At 36.5% G+C, this 19,623-nt stretch overlaps 1 protein-coding gene across 2 annotated transcripts in view; it reads right to left on the reverse strand.

The window, feature by feature from the left end:
* FMN1 (formin 1) overlaps positions 1-19,623 on the reverse strand; it is a 145,661-nt gene that overhangs the window by 13,722 nt on the left and 112,316 nt on the right. For both annotated transcript variants that reach the window (XM_014941926.1, XM_014941925.1), the window contains 2 exons: positions 12,381-12,432; positions 10,007-10,156 (listed from right to left, as the gene is read on the reverse strand). In XM_014941926.1, coding sequence (XP_014797412.1) covers positions 10,007-10,156; positions 12,381-12,432 — 202 coding nt within the window. The remainder of the gene's footprint in view (positions 1-10,006; positions 10,157-12,380; positions 12,433-19,623) is intronic.

A 19,623-nucleotide genomic window follows, 5' to 3' on the forward strand; every position in this document is an offset into this window, starting at 1 on the left:
AAGTACATTCAAAAGGATAGAATTAAACTACTAGTTATTTTATCTTTTCTTAGACCCATAAATTATGTTATTAACCAATCTGCAGATACACCAGACACCATACTATTATTTTTAGTTAACTTAAACTATTACATGCATTATAAAGTTAAGGCATTAATTGTAGTTTATGGGAATTTATACAGATGTAAATTGTTTAACAACTTCTTATAAAAGTATAAACTTCCTCAACTACTCTTAATTGTTCAGCAGTTACTTGTTCAAAGTCTGTTTGAAGTAAAACAAAAGCAAAGTAGCAGAATAACAAAACGTAAGGTAAATAAGTATTCTGTCAGATTTTCCTTTTTCCCTGTAACTGCAGTTATATCAGATGATAATGAAGGTGGCCAATTTAAACACTTATATTTTATAAAAATTACGTGGAACAGAAAAGGCAATATGGGACACTTAAGTCTTGTCTTCAGTATAAGGGCCAACAAAACATCTAAAGAGGACTATGAAAAACATTACTAAAACATTTACTGAAGATTTACTAGAATATGTAGTGTCTTAGTGACACTGCTTACAGGGTGAGATTTACAAAGTATGAGCTTAATATGTTTACTCACTTCATCTTCTCACTTAAACTTGTTTGTTTACTTAAGTGTTACATGAGACACCAAATAGAAGATGGGAGAGGATGCAGAATCTTACATAGTAAAAAGGCTCCTCAGAGAGGCAGGGAAATCATTAAGCTGGAAAGATAACAGGGACTAATAAATTCTTCCACTTAGGGAAGTTCAATTACTATGTATTCTGACATATATTACTATGTATAATGACAGGATTATCCTGGAGGAACAGTAGCAGAATCAAGCCCTGAGACAGAGCTCCACAACGTACAATTCACAGGCATAGGCTGAACAACATGAACTAAGCCTCCCACCAACCACTCTGTATCCCTTCCTTCTGAGTTTTTGTCACGTGAATTAAAGTACAGGGGAACAGCTCACATGAACATTGAGAGAGGCATGCCCATGAGGGGGAGTTTGGAGATGTGCAAAGGAATAGACTCAATGAAAATATATTTTTTTCCTTCCTATATCTATAAAATAGCATGGGTGGACACACTAACCATGTTTTAGAGATTTCATGGAAGAGAGATTGGAATTGAATCTAATAGATGTGATATCAAGGAGAAAGAAAGGGGAGTAGAAAAGTCCAGAGAAGTATATCTAAAACAGAAAAGTATGAAGGGATAAAAATGTGTAGTAAAACATGATTGAATAGCAACAAGGACACTTTTGAACAGAGAGCACTGCAGTGCACAGAGGCCGGAAAGGATGGCAGAATAGCTGAATCAAAGCACAAAGAGAAAAGGTTGGGGGGGTACTAATTTAGGAAGCAATAACATGAGGCCAAAACTTTAAGGACTGCAGGTCGGTTAAGCCTTGAAATCTGACCAGATGCAATATGGATTTGTTCAAAATAAAAATCATTCTCCTTCAACAATGAATGAAAGAGGTCAATATATCATAATGAATAAAGGTGTGGTGTATTGCACATTACCACACAATATGGAAAAAAAATATGAATTAAATTACCAAAACAATGTATTTGAAAAGGAGAACCATGACTCCAATACTGCATATAGATCTTTAATATAGGCAATGGAATATAATTGGCTTTTTCCTGTCTCTGTGTGGCAAGTGTAGTCTTCCCCTGTAAACTGGATGCAAGTCAGGCCTCTTAAATTAGAAGACACTAGTGAAAAATAAATACATGGTTTTTATTCAAAACTATTACTTTGTAACTAGGGACATTGAAACTAAATCTAAACATAAGTCATTATTTATTAAAAGTTTCTTTCATAAGCTCATGAAGGAAAATATATCCTCCTTAAAGCAATAGATATTATCTAGCCAGGACTAACCAGATAAACTCATAATTTTCATTCAAGTCAGACAGAAGGTGTAAGCTGGCATGCTCCATGCTCAAAAGCCCCCAGTTAGGAAAACCAGAATCACTTCTAAACAAGCCAGTTGCTACTCATGTATGTTCAGGCTCTGCTGGTGTGCAAACAGAAACCAAAATATCTGGGTTCTCTCTCAACCTCATGATATTCTGGAATAATCCATTTTCTTAGCTTTTACAGTTCATTCCATGGTGGGTTATGAGGATAGCTGTGGGTTGTGAAATAGCTTGGAAAAACAATTCTGTGCCACCTGAGCTTTCCATGACTTGAAGCTCAAATTTGCCCCACAAGACTCTGGTGGTACAGGAATTATGCAAACCACATCTTCAGATATGGGTGGAGATGAACAAGCAGGACGAGCTACAGACAACACCAACTGTTCAACCTAGAGCCAAGCTACATATCCAGCCCAAATCCTTAACACAACTGAACAGTGACTCCTCTTGAGACACTAATAAATATCCCCATAGCTCAAATTCCTTTCATATGTTACGTGCCTTACTGCACTCGGTCACACCATAATCTCCATATGCAGCCCATAAACTAATCCTTGAGTAACAGTACCAGTTTCTGAAAACACTTCTAGCCCATGCAATATAGCAGGCTACACTGCTATAGTCCCAAAATTTTATTGATGCATGTGTATTACCTGGTTTGGCAGTTGATTTTATAAAGTCCTTGTTTAGCTTCACAATTAGGAGCCTTATAACAGACTATGAAGTTTGGATGTTATCCACTTCTGTTACCTTGTTGTACAAGACAATTGCCTGATCAAGCCTTCAGGCTTAAATCTTCTGGAAAGAACTTGGTCATTATTGATCAAATCTTTAAATTGCATTTAGAATAAATGTCCACTAACTAAAGCAGTATAAATATAGTGAAATGTATGTTGTCAGTGGAATTTTTCTCCAAACTTCAAATTGCTAATACACTTGATATGTTTCTATTTCTTCTGGATCTACTGACTGTTTTGATTATCTTTATGAAGTGGGTGAGAAATTTTAGCCCCGTAGTCACTAAAAAATTAATCTGTTTCTATGGCTTTGGGAAAGCTGGCGTATAAGAAAAAATAATAGGAATGAAAAAAGCTTCACCAGTTCAGATCAAAAGTATAGAATCATAGAATTGTCTAGGTTGGAAGAGACCTTTCAGATCAAACATCAACCTACCACCAACAAAACCATCACTAAACCCCAAGCACCACATCTAGCCATCATTTAAACACCTCTAGGGATCGCAACTCAACTGCTTCCCTGGGCAGCCTGTTCCAATGTTTGATAACCTTTTCAGTGTAGAAATCTTTCCTAATATCTAATCTAAACCTCCCCTGGTGCAACCTGAGGCCATTTCCTCTTGTCCTATCACTTGTTTTCAGGAGAAGAGACCATCCTCCACCTTGCTACAACCTCCTTTCAGGTAGTTATAGAGAGAGAGGTCTCAGCCGCCTCCTCTCCAGGCTAAACAACCCCAGTTCCCTCAGCTGCTCCTCCAGGGATTTGTTCTCCAGACCCCTCACCAGCTTCGTTGCCCTTCTCTGGACACACTTCAGTACCTCAATATCCCACCTGTAGTGAGGGGCCCAAAGTATTCGAGGTGGGGCCTCACCAGTGCCCAGTACAGGGGGACAAGCACTTCCCTAGTCCTGCTGGCCACACTATTCCTACTACAGGCCACCTCTTGGCCATCTGATCACACTGCTGGATCATATTCAGCCAGCTGTCGACCAACACCCCCAGGTCTTTTTCCACCAGGCAGATCTCCAGCTGCTCTTCCCCAGGCCTGTAGCGCTGCATGGGGTTGTTGTGACCCAAGTGCAGGGCCTGGCACTTGGCCTTGTTGAACTTCATGCCATTGGCCTCGGCCCATCGATTCCGCCTGTTCAGTTCCCTCCATAGAGCCTTCCTACCCTCAAGCAGGCCAACACTCCCACCCAACTTGGTATCATCCGCACACTTACTGAGGGGGCACTCAATCCCCTCATACACAGCATTGATAAAGATGTTAAAGAGAACTGGTCCCAACACTGAGCCCTGGGAGACACCGCTCATGACCAGCCACCAACTGGATTTAACTCCATTCACCACTGTCAGGGCCCGGCCCTCCAGCCAGTTTTTTACCCAGCGAAGAGTACACCATCCAAGCCATGAGCAGCCATTTTGTCCAGAAGAATGCTGTGGAAAACAGTGTCAAAGGCTTTACCAAAATCAGGTAAGCAACAGTCCGGGTAAACAAAATATGCTTCAGTCCATCTGAGCTGGCCAGTAGCAGGTATCTAGGAGCAAAATCAGGTAAGCAATAGTCCGGGTAAACAAAATATGCTTCAGTCCATCTGAGCTGGCCAGTAGCAGGTATCTAGGAGCATATCTTTACCATTAGCTACCTACACTGCTGTAAGTCAGAGTTTCTGCTTTTCAAGCTTGTTATTCCCTTTGTGGCCAAAATACTTAAAAAATCACTATGTCTTTTTTCACATGATTAAGCTGAGACTATCAACATGTTTTATGCTACAGATGAAATTCAGTAACAAAGAAAGCATTTTTATAAAAGGACATTTTATAAAAAGAACCATTAAAATAGGATTTTTGTGCTACTTTTAATATGAAGTATATAATTCTGTTGATTAAATAATTATTATGTCTTCTCCAGCTATTGAGACAAACTTTGGTTTTCTTTTTCTTTTCTGAATTCTGACCTATAAAATTTGTATGTATTTTCAATCTGAAAGAGATGGCTTAATCCAGTACGGTAACTATTGTAGCAATCTTATCTTTGCAGCATAAACAGCAGGGCAAATTAACAGCAATAATTTCTTTTATTTTATTCTGATTATTTCATATACATCATAAACACATGATGATAATCCTTGTCACATTTCCTTTGCAAAACATAAAATCACATTTTTTGATGACACTACTCACTGTAAACTATTAGTACTTTTCCTGTATTTATACATTTTCCCTATATTCAGACTCGGCTAGAATATCCTCTTAAAATATACTTTAACAGATATTAAATGCTTTAATAAACTTATTGTTAGGTATTCATATCTGTATCTACATATTTGTTTTAATTCTGAATCCATAGACATGTCCACTGCAAATAAAATTAGTATAAAAAAAGGAAGTGAGAGTGAAATTATATGTAACCTATCATGGTGTATGTGCCTTGTTGTCAAAAAAAATATACTTTTTTTTTGTAGTCTTCAATTCAGTTATCATCTCAAAATTTTATAAACGGAAGAAAGCAAAAAAAGCAGTTGACATACCTAGATGCACAGACATACTAAATTATAAAGCTGTGAACAGCAAAACCTGGTTTTCACCCAAAATTAAGCAAAAAAAAAAAAAGTCTCCAATATTTAGTGAGTATTATGGTGCGTTTACATTGAACTGTTTGTCAGGGATGAAGAGGTGATCATGAAAGTGAATTTTGCATTCTAGTATTGAAGGGAATACTATGTCTGAAAGAAAATTTTCATCATATTCCTATCAGGAATATGGTATTGAAAATTGTCTTCATTTTATCTCTACAGTCATCTATTTATCATATCACATAAATGTAGGTTTGTTATCTATCTGTAACTCTGTCTTGCATTCCTAAATGGGGTGCAAATTTTGTCCAGGAAAGAGACAATGATTCAACTATATTTTGCAGGCAGCTAATTCTTTTTGACGGTAGGTTAAATGCAGGGCAGCTCAGTTAAAGTGTTTCCTCTACTTTAAGAAAAAGTATCATAGAAATCTAATTAGATTTCTACAGTTGTGTTACATTTGGGAGCCAAGTAGTTTTTAGACAAAACAGGCTCTTGCAGCTGAGGCTGTCATTTAATTCAAGCCAGTACTCTCTTTTCCTGAAATTTAGAGATTTTAATGATGTCTGTTACACAATGCAAAGTAGTTAGTTTTAAGTATAAAATTTAATTTTGGAATCTTATATCTTTTGGCCTATTTTTACTACTATTAATTTTAAGCTAATACATTTTTATTATACCTTTGAATAATGATAATTCTGTATATTGTAATTAAATTTTAAATTTTCTGAGCCATATTTCTTGAGAAACAAATTATAATCTAATATCGGCAGTGTTAGGTTAATGGTTGGACTCAATGATCTTAAAGGTCCCTTCCAACACAGACGATTCCATTATTATCTTTCTTTGCTTCATTCTTTGCTGCTAAGTCTGGCCCCCAGGCAACCCAGGCCCTAGAGGTAAGAGAAAGAGCCTGGAGTAAGGAAGACTCTCCCCTTGATTAAGGAGGATTGGGTTAAAGATCATTTAGGCAAACTCAGCACCCACAAAGGCCCGATAGGATGCATGAGTTTCTGAGGTAGCTGGCAGATGTTATCGCTAAGCCGCTCTCCACCATTTTTGAAAGGTCATGATGACTGGAGGAAAGCCAATGTCAGTCTAGCCTTCAAAAAGGGCAAGAAGGAGGACCCAGGAAACTACAGGCCAGTCAGCCTCACCTCCATCCCTGTAAAGGTGATAGAACAGCTCATTCTGGATGTCATCTCTAAACATGTGGAGGAAAAGAAAGTTATTGGGAGTGGTCAACATGGATTCACCAAGGGGAAATCATGTGTGACCACTCAGAAAGCCTTCTGTGATGGCATGACTGGCTAGGTGGATGAGCGGAGAACAGTGGGAGTTGCCCACCTCAACTTTAGCAAGGCTTTTGACAGGACACTTAGGTAAGCTTAGGAAGTGTGGCTTAAATGAGTGGTCAGTGAGACAGACTGAGAACTGGTTGAATGGCAGAGCTCAGAGGGAGAGGTGCAGAGTCCATTTGGAAGCCTGTAATTAGTGGTGTTCCCCAGGGGTCAGCACTGGGTCCAGTCTTGCTCAATATATTCATCAACAACCTGGATGAGGGGACAGAGTGTACCATCATCAAATTTGCTGATAATACAAAACTGGGAAGGGTGGCTGACACACCAGAAGGCTGTGCTGCCATTCAGAGAGACTGGGACAGGCTTGAGAGTTAGGGGGAGAGGAACCTGATGAAATTCAACAAGGGTAAGTGTAGGGTCCTGCACCTGGGAAGGAATAACCCCATGCAGCAGTAAAGGTTACGGGTTGACTGCTGGAAAGCAGCTCTGCAGAGAAAGACCTTGGAGTCCTGGTGGACAGCAGGTTGCCCATGAGTCAGTAATGTGCCCTTGTGGCCAAGAAGGCCAACGGTCTCCTGGGGTGCATTAAACAGAGCGTGGTCAGCAGGTCAAAAGAGGTCATCCTCGCCCTCTACTCTGCCGTGGTGAGGCCACATCTGTAGTACTGCATCCAGTTCTGGGCCCCCCAGTTCAAGAAAGTGAAGGAACTACTGGAGAGAGTCCAGCAGAGGGATACAAAGATGATCAGGGGACTGGAACATCTCTCTTATGAGGAAAGGCTGTTTAGCCTGGAGAAGACTGAGAGGGGATCTTATCAATACTTATAAATATCTAATGGGCAGGTGCCAAGAGGATGGGGCCAAACTCTTCTCAATGGTGCCCAGCAACAGAGCAAGGGGCAATGGACACAAACTGCAACACAGGAAATTCCATGTGAACATGAGGAAAAACTTCTTTACTTTGAGGGTGAGAGAGCACTGAAGAGGCTGCCCAGAAAAGTTGTGGAGTCTCCGTCTCTGGAGATATTCAAAACCTGCCTGGACGCAACCCTGTGCAACCTGCTCTGGGTGAACCTGCTTTAGCATCACTATTCTGTGATTCTGTGATTAAAATTCCTATATAAATGTAAACAATGAAAACCATTTTTAGGTATCTACGTGACTAGCTAATTCACATTTTACTCTGAGTTTCTACAGCTCCTCCAATTTTAAACAGGTTTACAGAAAGATATCAATGCCTCAGTTTCAGGACCCAAGTTTGAAAATATTGACTTACACTGCCAATTCTTCCTCTTTAAAATTTCCTTTAAAACAAAGGAATTTGATAATGATAAACAATTTTTTTTTTTATTAAATACAAAAAAATAGTGTGTCCAATTAATTAGCCAGTTAAGGAAGACAGCTGTCCATTCCTGTCATACTAAGGGTTTTAGTTACCAATGTGCACAATGACTCTTAGCTTGCTTTCAAAATTTCTTGGACAGCAGCTCATCAAGTGTTAGTCTCATACTTTGTAAAACAGAACCCTTAAATGGTCATGACTTTACACGACATTTTCAGGTGATGACAATAGTTTTTCCATCATGCTAATCTACTTGAGTTTCCTCTTTTCAGTAGCACATTACAATACAATTCAGGATGATGAATACAGTTCTTCTGTCATTCTAATTTGTTTATTACACGAGGCTCCTCATTTCAGTAGCTCATTGTCTTGATGAATCAACCAGATTTTGAATGTAAGGGACAATGAATTGTCCTTTTGAGATCAATGAAACTTCGTAAAAATAAAGTGAACTCTGAAAAACAGTCTATATAAACCAGAGAGCGTCTGTACTCTAAAGTATTACAATAACTGGTGCTCCACATTTTACTGGTATTGCTTTACATTTATGAATAGGAATAAAGGTATCCATCAAAGGAACTGATGACATATTTGTGCTGTATTTCTGTCTGTACATTTTATTAATATAATTATTAAACCCTGAGAAATTCTCATCTCATCCCAGTAGGAAAGCACAGAATATAACAGTTTACTTACAAAGATTTCTTGAATATAGTATTAAAAAAGTTTAAGAAGTTACGTAGTGTTAAAACATTTACAAGGCATTTTAAATCAATTCCTTTGAAGGGATCATTGTATGCCATCAGCAAGGTGCTAATTACATAAAAAGTAATGGATGTATGGTCTGGATTTTTTTTTTGTCTTGGACAGTTCATTTCCATTCCTTCTAACTGCTTTTTGAACAAAAATATGCCATGATGCAGCAGAAAATATATTCCTGAGATGAACCTTATCATGATTATAGCAATCTGCTAGTGAGTGATTATTTTACACAGTTTTTAATGTGTAAAACAAATTTGCATATTGATCTAATTGAAATAGAAGATTATTTGAAAATGTTTGCAGTTGTCAGCTTCTAGAACCAATCTAATCATAACACAGATGACAGAAAAAGCTTCAACTTTCAAGTTTTCAAAACCTGTGATATCTTTAAAACAATGGTTGATACTTAGGAATTGATAATTTCTACATCTTGTCCTTTAAAAATCTACTTCTGCATGAACCTAAAAGCCCCACTGATTTGCAGCAACATGGAAAATGCAAGTGTAAATGAGTTTACTACCTTTGCTGATATTTTTAAAGATGTTTTTCTCTAAATCTGTGTCAATTTGGAATAAGCACCTGAATTTAAATTTCATGTTGAAAGCAACTAATCCATTCTTTCCCAAAGCAGGAACACATTACCCCTCTTTACAAATGACTTGAGACACAGTAAGCATGGTGCACTTATAATGGTATTGTTTTTTCTTTGTAAAAGATTTTAAGCTTCTTTAAGAAAATCAAGCAAATAATTGAAGGTTTTGTGTTGGGTTTTTTTTTTTTTTTACTCTAACTAATAAAATCAGGAGACTGTGGTGAGATCTAGCGGCAAGTAGTTTGATGTCCTCAGCAGGACACCAAAAGTCAGAAGTAGTGCTGTAAATTCAGTGTGGGGCTTCGACACTGTGCTAAGTGTGGCCTGAATCTCTGGGGCTTCCCTTTGATGCAAGTGCAGTATATTAACTGGAAAAGCATTCACTTTTATTTGTCTGTACTGTCTGCGACAGCAATATCGCCTCATTTAGGCTAGTTCAACATGAAAATGCACAGAGAAGCAATCTGTTACAAATTAGCACAGCTCCCCTTTCATTTTACTAGCTAGTAATTGGAAGGGGTTACAAAAGTGTAATTTATCAGATTATATGTGTTTATCTTTTTGTGGGGACAGCATGCCTTTGGTGAATTTTCCTACGCACCCTGAGGGAATAATCTTTCCTTGATGTCCATTAGATCTGAAAGAAAACAATGACGCCTGTGAAATATAGGAGTATAATTTGTTGGGTTTGAGAAGGAACAGTTTCCCAGACATCTAAAATGCTATTAATGACTTTATTAGAACCTTACCGTTCCTTGGAAATGCTTTTGCTCTCTCGTTTCCAAATGGTCTTGAAGTCACTGCAGAATTCATACCACACCATGAAAACGTAGTTTGGTGTGATCTCCTTCTCGCCAGGCTTTGGCTTTATCCCAAAGTATCCCACTGTTTCTTCAAAGCTATGAGGGAGGGAGAAAAAAAAACTGTCAACACATAAGCCCACTGGGGAAAGAGTTTCTCTGAGGTCTGGTTCCTGATTCAGTAGACAAGGCTGGTAATTATCATAACTTCCCCTAAGCCTTGGAAATCACAGCAGCAATTCACACTGAGCTCAACTAACCTTCCAACACCTACCTCGGTCCCAGGAGGATAACTTTCTGATGCATGAGCCATCATAGAGATATGTCACACAGGCAAATCATGGGCATACAGTTTTAATGAGAAAAACTTAACTTTTTGCATTTCAGGAAATCCTATATTATATCTATTGCTTTAATTTTATTCTGCAACACCCCATGAAGACCTTATTCTCCCATTTGTCTTTATGGAAGGACTATGGAAGAGTCACATGCCAGGCTTGGTTAAAAATAACTTTCAAGTACTTAGGAAGAATTGGGAGTAGCAACAAAATGCCATAGACAATGCCAATAGTCAGTTTGCAAAGTTTTTACTGGAAATAAATCATCTCTCACATGTGTCAATAAGCACATAATTAATTTTATGAAAATACATTGCCACTATTTGAATGCTTTCTTTATTTTGAAACGTGGCTACTGAATTTCCATGCAGCTGGATATTTTCAAAGTAGTCTTTTATAATAGATGACACAAAAATGAATAGATAAAGAAAAAGCTAGGCAGTTTTAAATACCCATGTAAATAATTCTGGGATTTCAGACCCTAAAAATACTAAAATAATACTTCAGTCATAATCATATGGTCAAAACAGTTCATGTCTACGGGGCCATGTCATTTCCACTATATTCACTTGAGCCAAATATTTCTCGGCTGTTCATACCCTTCGACTAGGATAGGTGAGCCAGGAACAGAAAGACCAGAAACTCTCTTCTCATGTTTGCTTCATGTAACAGCAGCCCTGGTAACATCACCCTCTCTTCCTCCTAATGGAACCCTTCTCCACCCCAGCTGTAGCTGATACAGTTGTCTCTGCATGCTCCAGGATTCTAAATTCCTGCACACACTCTCAACTCTGCCTTCATCCTGACACTTAGTCCTCATCCCCTCTTCATATTTCATCTTCAGCCCTTCTCCCAGTAGCACTGTCTTGCTTTCACCTGGCTTAATCTAGTTTCCTGGGCTGCTTTCTGACTTTCAAATGCAACAAATCTTCTTAGCAGTAATTTAAAATACCAAATGTTTAGTTAGCAACCGAAACCCCCAAACTCTGTATTAGGCAACTTATTCCTTAAGCCAACAGCAAATTAATTCTCCATGCCCTGGAGAATCTACTCTGCTCCAGAGAGGCTACAAAGCAGGTGGAATAGGAAAAAGTCTGTGCCACAAAAGATAGGTTTGGAGCTCGGTAGAAAGGAAACAAGCCAACCACCAACCCTTGACAAATTAAATTAAGTAAAGCCCCGGTTGATGTAAGCCAATAAATAGTTCAGCCAATTTAGGCGCCTTCTGCAAGCAAATGGAAAGAGTTCACCTAAGACTTGAACCGCATTTGGGAGGTGTCCATCTCTCTTTTCCTGACTGTCTAGGAAAACTAATCTAGGTGTCTCAGGTGCAGTGATTCTGGGCTCAGAAAAGTGATGTAAAAGTCCAAACTACCACCGATCTGCCTTTAGTGTTCATGAAGAAAAAAATATTGATAAGAAAGGAAAAAAATAATTTACCCAAGTTGATTTACAGCAGTTCTATATAACTAACGCAAACAAGGTTAAAGGCAGATCCTTCACTCTCACAAAACTGTAATTTAGTAAACAATATATATTAGAAATATTAACTTATTAAATATTTTACTATCTGTCTATAAATCAATTCATCTCATTTATCCCTCTATTTTGCCTCCTTTGGCCTAAGGAAGGCACAGATATTCAGGCAAAAAAAACCATTAGGATTTCACTGGTTTCTTAGTATACTGCATTCAATAGCCAAAGTGATTAAATACATTTTTACTACATTAAGTAGTTAATCAGTTATTACAGTATTTTGTAAAATTCTGACTCAATTCAATGTTGACAGTAATTAAAACCTCAAAGACAGTACACTTTGGCTAAAAACTCAACCGAACTTTTTCCTGGAAGACTACATATGAATCTTTCAGAAAGGATATTACTTCTTTGAAGTACAGGTCCTTTTTCCTATTTAATATAATTCCTAAGATCAATAACATCTTTTACCAAAATAAACTGTTAGAAAATACTAGCAAAAACCTTACCATTTTTGTGCATTTTCCAAACTGCTCTCTTCTTTTTTACGTTCTTCTTTAGCTGCCAATGAGAAACATTTCAAAGATATAAATTACTGCTTTACTGCTTTAGAGATCCCACAGATTAAACATCACTTACATTCAAAATTGCATAGGTTATATGCTAAATATAATAGAAGTGATAAACATTTGCTAATTTTCAGTTTTTATTTATTTCTTGTACCTAAATGAATGCTTCTAGTATACCAATAAAGTGTATTGGATTGGAAAAGTAATGTCAAATCCACACTATAATATATAGTGGTGGATATTAAACTGAGTAAAAAGCAAATAATCAAACTTGACTTTGAGATTTTAAAAAAGAACATTAAGTTATGTATGTTCCCTTATTGTCGCAGACCAGAACTTACAAATTTAAACCTGTTTTTGCAGCACAAATAATTGGAAATTCAATTGGAATTGAACAGGTACCAAACATAGTTAACACCAACTGTTCCATATAGCTATCACATTTTGTTCAGGAAGCTGGAAAATGAAAACATATGTACTAAGCTTTAAAAGCATGGTATGTACATGATTTTTTTTTTTAAAAAGCAGCCAAGAGTTTGAAATATGGTCAGGGAATCGAAGTCCCTCTGTTACAAAATGCTCACACAAACTACTTTAAAGGATTTGATTTTCAAAGGATGGGCATTTTCTACTTTTGAACATGTTTCCCAGGCTGGATACTCAAGCAAAGCACTAGTTTTTTCGCAAAATGTTGATCAATTCTTCTTAATACAGTGGAGCAACTTTAGCTGTGGCAGAATACACATATGTAAAACAATACTAATGTGGGAAAATTATTCCTATTACACATTAGAATAATCCTGTAAGAATAAATGTTAATATAAATAGAATTCAGACACTTCTTTATATAAAGGTAAAGAACTGTATCTTTTTGCTGCTCAGTCTATAGGAGTGCATTGGCTGTTTGAAATACAGTTAAAAACTTGAGTTTACAGACAAGGCCACTGAGAAATTGATCTTGAATGGTTCCATTTCGTTATAAGGCTACCAACACAGAGGTTTGTACTAAGACTTCAAAACATTTGCTGTTAATGAAACAAATTAATTTCAACTCATATATTTACCTATATTAGGCGAGTGTGTTGGAGATACTTATTCAGATTATTTCAATGTGGCAAAAGCCAGAAACAATGTCGTGTGTCCTTTGCAAGGAAAACAATTAATTCTACACAGTTATATTCTCTACCTCACATCTTGGTGGCAAGGCAGCTGCAATTGAAATAGATAGGATAGTTCTGATTTATTGTGTTTATCTCGGGCTCCTAAGAAATTCAGCTAAAGTTAACTTATTATACTAAATTCATTATTTCCACAGCTCTTTCATTTTATATCATTGAAGCTAGAAAACATAGACTGGAATTCTGATGGTTCATCGTGGTATGAAATTAACTACATACAGAAAACCAAAGATGCTTATAAGCTGAATTGTGTATAACATTGTCCAGTTTATCACTACATTAATATTTTTTCTGATTATTAAGGAGAGGGAAAATTGTTCAGTAAGGCAAATTTCCCAGTATAACTACATTCATCGCTATAACAGAAACTGAACATCCTCAGGTTGAACACATGAACAAAACCACAAGAACTAACAAGGACAACATGTTTATATGTTTATAGTTAGGTGGTAAGACCTGACTTACTGTTTATTAATCTTGAAAGAATAGAATGAAGATAGAGGAAAGAAATATTGATTTGTTATAGAAAGTAAAAAAAAAGGTGCATCTTCCAGGAGGGAACACACAAAGTTTACATGAATATTACAGTGTGTGTGTTTGTGTACCAATATAAGGGAAAAAAAGGAAGGAACAAACCAACTGTATTATATAAACTGCATTTTCCATATTTTTAACTATAAGCATGTCTACCAAGGAACTATTTAAAAGCATTTATTTGAAATTTAGGTATTCAGACTTGTTGAGAAAACAAATAAGCAACTCTGTGCAACAAATTCTAAGTAAATAGGAGTTAGAGAAACTACATTATGTGTAAGACAAGAAACCACAGCAATTCTCTAATCCTCCATACAATTTCTAAGTAAACTTCCACTCAGAATTTGTAATATCTTGCTCTTTCTATCCCCCTCTGCAATCTGCAATAACTAACACTATCAATGCCATCATTAACAGTTTCCATGAAACACTCTATTTTCCTCAACAGAGTCCTCAAAGCCCCACAGTCAAGGTATCAATCTTCATCTTAATTCACAGAATTACTGAAAACAGTTAAAATTACCCATGTAATTGAAAGAACTATTTTTTTCTTTTTTATTTCTCTGGTAACACCACAATTGGTCACATAGAATTTCCCTTTTGCTGAATGGGGATCATGCAGTTTTTTCATCCTTCAAACACATGCTTGATTTCAGTTTTCTCAGTTTCCTTAAGTTAAGAATATAATAACAGCTATATCAGATTGGCATAGAGATTCATCTAGCCCAATATCCTGCCTCTGGAAGGCACTGAAGTAGGTGCTCAGTTAGAGTTAAGGATGAGGACAAACACATGATCCTTCCCCTCAGTGTTCTCTGATGATTCTGTAGTTCATACAAAATGGCTCCTTCAATGGATGTAATTTCAATGTAATTTTCAACGGATTCTCTTCAAAGAACTCGCTCCTTCTCTGCTTAAGCTTTTATAAGCTTTTTTAGATTCTACAGACTGCTGTGGCAAGTGTTCTATAGCCTAACTACATGTAGCACATTTTGTTTTGAAATGGACTCCTGATATCACTATTTCCTGTACCGGAGAAAAGCAGGATTGCAGTGAACACTGAAGTACAGTGATTATTGGTATTAGCTTTTTGGATCAGGACACTTTTGAAGCAAATTTCCTCACTGTCCCCATTTATTGAGCATTGATTTGGTTTGTAGGTAAGTTTTAGTGCTTGCAAACTAATTTCCATTAGGAGGAAACTAAACAGGAAGCTCCACAGAAAATGCACTCCAATACTTAATAGTGACAAAAGGATCAAAATAATGCTTGAGCCTTCAGACAGCTTTGAAACACATAAATTGGAAACGTTCACCTCAGATTAAAACTAACTCAAAGCTCAAACCTCCGCTCTAAACACAATGGCCTCAGCTGCTTCAATCTGCTGATCCAATCCTACTGCACCAAATTTTTCCATAATGCAGCTGAAGATGTTCTACATTACATGTATACAGATTACGTAGAAGACTTTTAAAATGAGATCCCATAAGCTGCATTTAGTAAGGAGACTCCCTTCTGTCTGGACTTGGAGTCATTATGCTTGACCTGCTTTTAAAATGACAGGGAACTGTCAAACGTGAAGTTTGCTGTTTGGTCTCACATCTGAATATAAGTTCTTAATATGCTCTACTGTTTGGATTTGGCTAAGTCCATATCCTGAATAAAGTATCATATTCTGTCATATGACAAGCAGACAATTTTAATCAATACATCTTCTTTGAATATAAATATGAAAGCCAGGATCAATTAGGAATTTCTGTTTCTTTCTACAGACAAGAGCTTCGAAAGGAAAACAGGTATTCACAAAATAGGGAGTTTTAAATTGCAAATGCTGTGAGAATACTTTTTTGTAATACAGACAGCTGTAGACTCTGAAGACCAGTAACTAGTCTTATTCATCTTGCTTTCTGTATCTAGCTCAAATAATAAGTGAATAAATGGACTATGATCTTATGAATTTGCCTTATGAACCTGAGATATATCTGGTGACTTCCTTTTACCAAAATGCAGAAGGAAGCATTTGAAGAGTCATGATTCTGTAATAGTTCTAAGAGTGAAAGAGTACTAGAATGAAATGGTTAAAAAAACTCCCCAACTTATTTCTTCTCCGTATTCTACTTGCTGAGGATGGAACAGCATGCTAACCACTACTTTGAGAATGAGAAACTACCAGAAAATATTTATTTTTAATGGGTCTAAAATATGCATATCAGCTTCTAGTTACAACAAAACCAAGATCTCTTCATGCATCAGGCTACTATGAAATAGTTCCTCAAACACCAAAGGAAATAAAATATTGAATACTGGCACAAACTGAAAATTGGAGGTCAGTAACTTATAGAGACAAGATGAGGCAAGAATGATGAAGGACAAAGAAAGAAAAATGGGTAAACACAATCGCACAAAAATCTCAGTTACTTCTACCACTCTAGTCAGAATTTTAAGCACCTAATGAGTCTGACTGGATAAATTTCACAGTATTTCTTTCTGACCTTAAATACTTAAATGCATGTAAGAGGATGATTCACACAAGTCTACTGATCTAGTTGTACCCATTACAGCTGTTTTATTTTTCAGTATCTTACTATTTTCAGAATTGAAAGATAACTTTTTATAGATGCGTAACTATTTATAACTTTTCTAAGCATTCTGGAGCAATAACAACCTTCAAAATTATGAGAACACTCAGAGAAATAGCTGTTAGGATGGAGACATGAGAACTCTTAGTTTTATGCTCCAAGGCTGAGTTCATGTGGTTCAAATATGTATGCTCCTCAAACTTTTAGCTGGTAAATTATAGGTTTTTCTGCAGGGAAGAAAAATCCCACCTCAAAACAAGGTATTTGATTTTTTTTGCCCAAGGAAGGAAATAGATAATTTCTGACTAATGTCTTCTAGCCAACCACAGTTAAGATTACAGAATCTAGGATAAGACACAGAAAAAAACCAACCAACAACCACAAACAACAAAATCCCTAATGACATTCCGCTCTAAGCTTTATAGACCCTGGACAGAGGTTCTTAAAACAGTGACAAAGATTATTATGACATTTTCTAGGCTCACAAAAACACCTTCCTTACCAGTCAAGATTAAAACCTCTTAAGCAGTCATGCTAAAAGGTAGTTAAAAGATGAAACCTGCCCTGGAAACATACTAGCCACTTAATTATGGATTGAGGAAGAAAAGCATATCCCCAGAGAGGTTCAGTTGGGTTATCTTTTTCCAAAGCACCAAATATCACATTCTATGATATTACTGAGTAAGGAGAACAAGCAACAACAGACCTTATTTTCTTGGCCATTCTAAAGCACCATTTCATAACAGAGATCCAAATCTCTTAGAAATTATCCATTGCTGATATATTTGGGTATCAGAAGCTGAACTCAGAAGACTCTATGGCTAAAATCTATCAAGTACAATTGTCATACAAGGGAAACTCTTTCTAATAGCCCTCTTTAATCAGGGACTATGCAGGATGGAATAAAAAGATCAAAGGTGGATAAAAAGACTAGAGAGGATCATCAAAAGCAATATCTATTTTTGTACAAAATTCTGGACATGCTCCAGAAAAAAACTAGACATTATAGTAATACAAAGAACAGCAGGATCAACAGCAGGATCAACAGCAGGATGAACTTAGCCTGTTTGATTTTGGTTTCAATAGGTTTGTTGCCAGTGAAAATTTCTGAATTGACTTAATTTTTAAGAAATCCTTTACTCAAGACTTACTGGCCTACAAGTAATAATATGGAAAAGAAATTTTGAACTGCAAAGAGCAATCACAACCAATCTAATGGAAGTGTGCTTCCCTATGGATTGTTATTTTAGAGGCCTGGTGGGTTGATCCAAGCCAGTAGCTCTGCACCACACAGCCACTTGCTCATTTGTCCCTCTTCCCCCACGGTGGGATGGGGGACAGAATAGGAAGAACAAAGGCAGAGAAAACCTACGGGTCAAGATAAAAACAGTTCAATAAGTGAAGAAAAGGGGAAGAAAAAAATAAGTGATGCAAGGCAATCACTTACTACGTCCCACAAGCAGATTGAGGCCCAGACATTTTTGGAGCAATGACTACCTCTCCCAAAATTCTTTCCCCTCCTTTCTTATTGCTGAGCATGACATTACACGCATTAAATATCCCTTTGGTCAGTTTGAACTAGCTGTCCAGACTGTGACCCCTTCCAACTCTCATCCACCCCTGGCCTACTTGCTAGAGGGACAGAGAGAGAAAAAGAGAAAGCCTTGACAATGTACAAGTGCCGCTCACCAATAGCCACCACGCTTCTGTGTTATCAACACTGTTTCAGCCAAAAATCCAAAACACAATCCCATACCAGCTGCTATGAGGAATATTAACTCCATCCCAGCCAGACCCAGTACAATAGGTAGCACATAGCTATCTAGAAAAGTAATTGTAGATGAATCCTAAGATTCAAGATCATTTGGATGGGTTTTATGCATAAAAATCAAGTTTCTAGTTATTTTTTTACGGTAGCCAAGGGGTCTGGCCACTTGAATTATCATGTTAAACAATCTGTAGTTTTTAGTGCAGTATGAGATTTCACTGTTCAGTTGATGATAGCTAAGCCAAATGCACGTGGCTAACAATTTAATACAAAGTGTTCATAAGTATCACCAACATCCATTTGATCTTTTTATTATTAGTGTGAATATGAATGCAAGAGAATATAAAAGCAGAAAATGGATCATCTCTATTTTTCCTTTTTTTTTTTTTTCTCATAATCAAAATGGAATATGCTGTACTTGGCTTGAAAACATGGCTTGACTAACAAGAATAAGTATGGTACTAAGTATGGAAATTGGGTTTTGGAATTGTTAAAGAGATGGAAATTTAATTTTTAATTTAATATCATATGCTTCTGCAATGAATTTTTACATTTCATACAGACTGAATCTAATTTTAGAACCATTTTACTTTTTGAAAACATATCCTATAATAACGTGTATAACAATAGAGGATAAAGTTCTCAGAAATTAGGTACTCTCTGCAAAAATGATTTTTAAAATTTCAGACATTTTTACTTTTCATTAAAATTATTAAATAGACTTTCTCAATAATCTTAATTTTTTTTTTACCAAATTATGAAGTTTCAGAAATTCTAGAGGAGGTGTGTATCCTATTCTAGGAAGAGATATAATAAAGAAAAATCTATCTTTCTACAGCTATACGTAAAACCTGAATTTTCTGGTATTTCACCATTATTATATTGAGTTACTTTTAATATAACTATATTTTGAGAAATAATATTGCTTTTAAGTTAGTTCTATACAAAAGAATTGACTTCTATACTTAAGAATTGACTTCATCTATAAACACACTTACTACTTAAGAATTGACTTCATCTATAAACACAGCAAACAGGAGAGAATACATACAGTGTAAAACATTTTCCACTTTGTTTTTCATTGTGTTGTATTTAATTTCAAATTTGAAAATGATAAACTTAAT

This window comes from Calidris pugnax, unplaced genomic scaffold, assembly GCF_001431845.1.
Source record: "Calidris pugnax isolate Ruff unplaced genomic scaffold, ASM143184v1 scaffold56, whole genome shotgun sequence".
Lineage (NCBI taxonomy): Eukaryota > Metazoa > Chordata > Aves > Charadriiformes > Scolopacidae > Calidris > Calidris pugnax.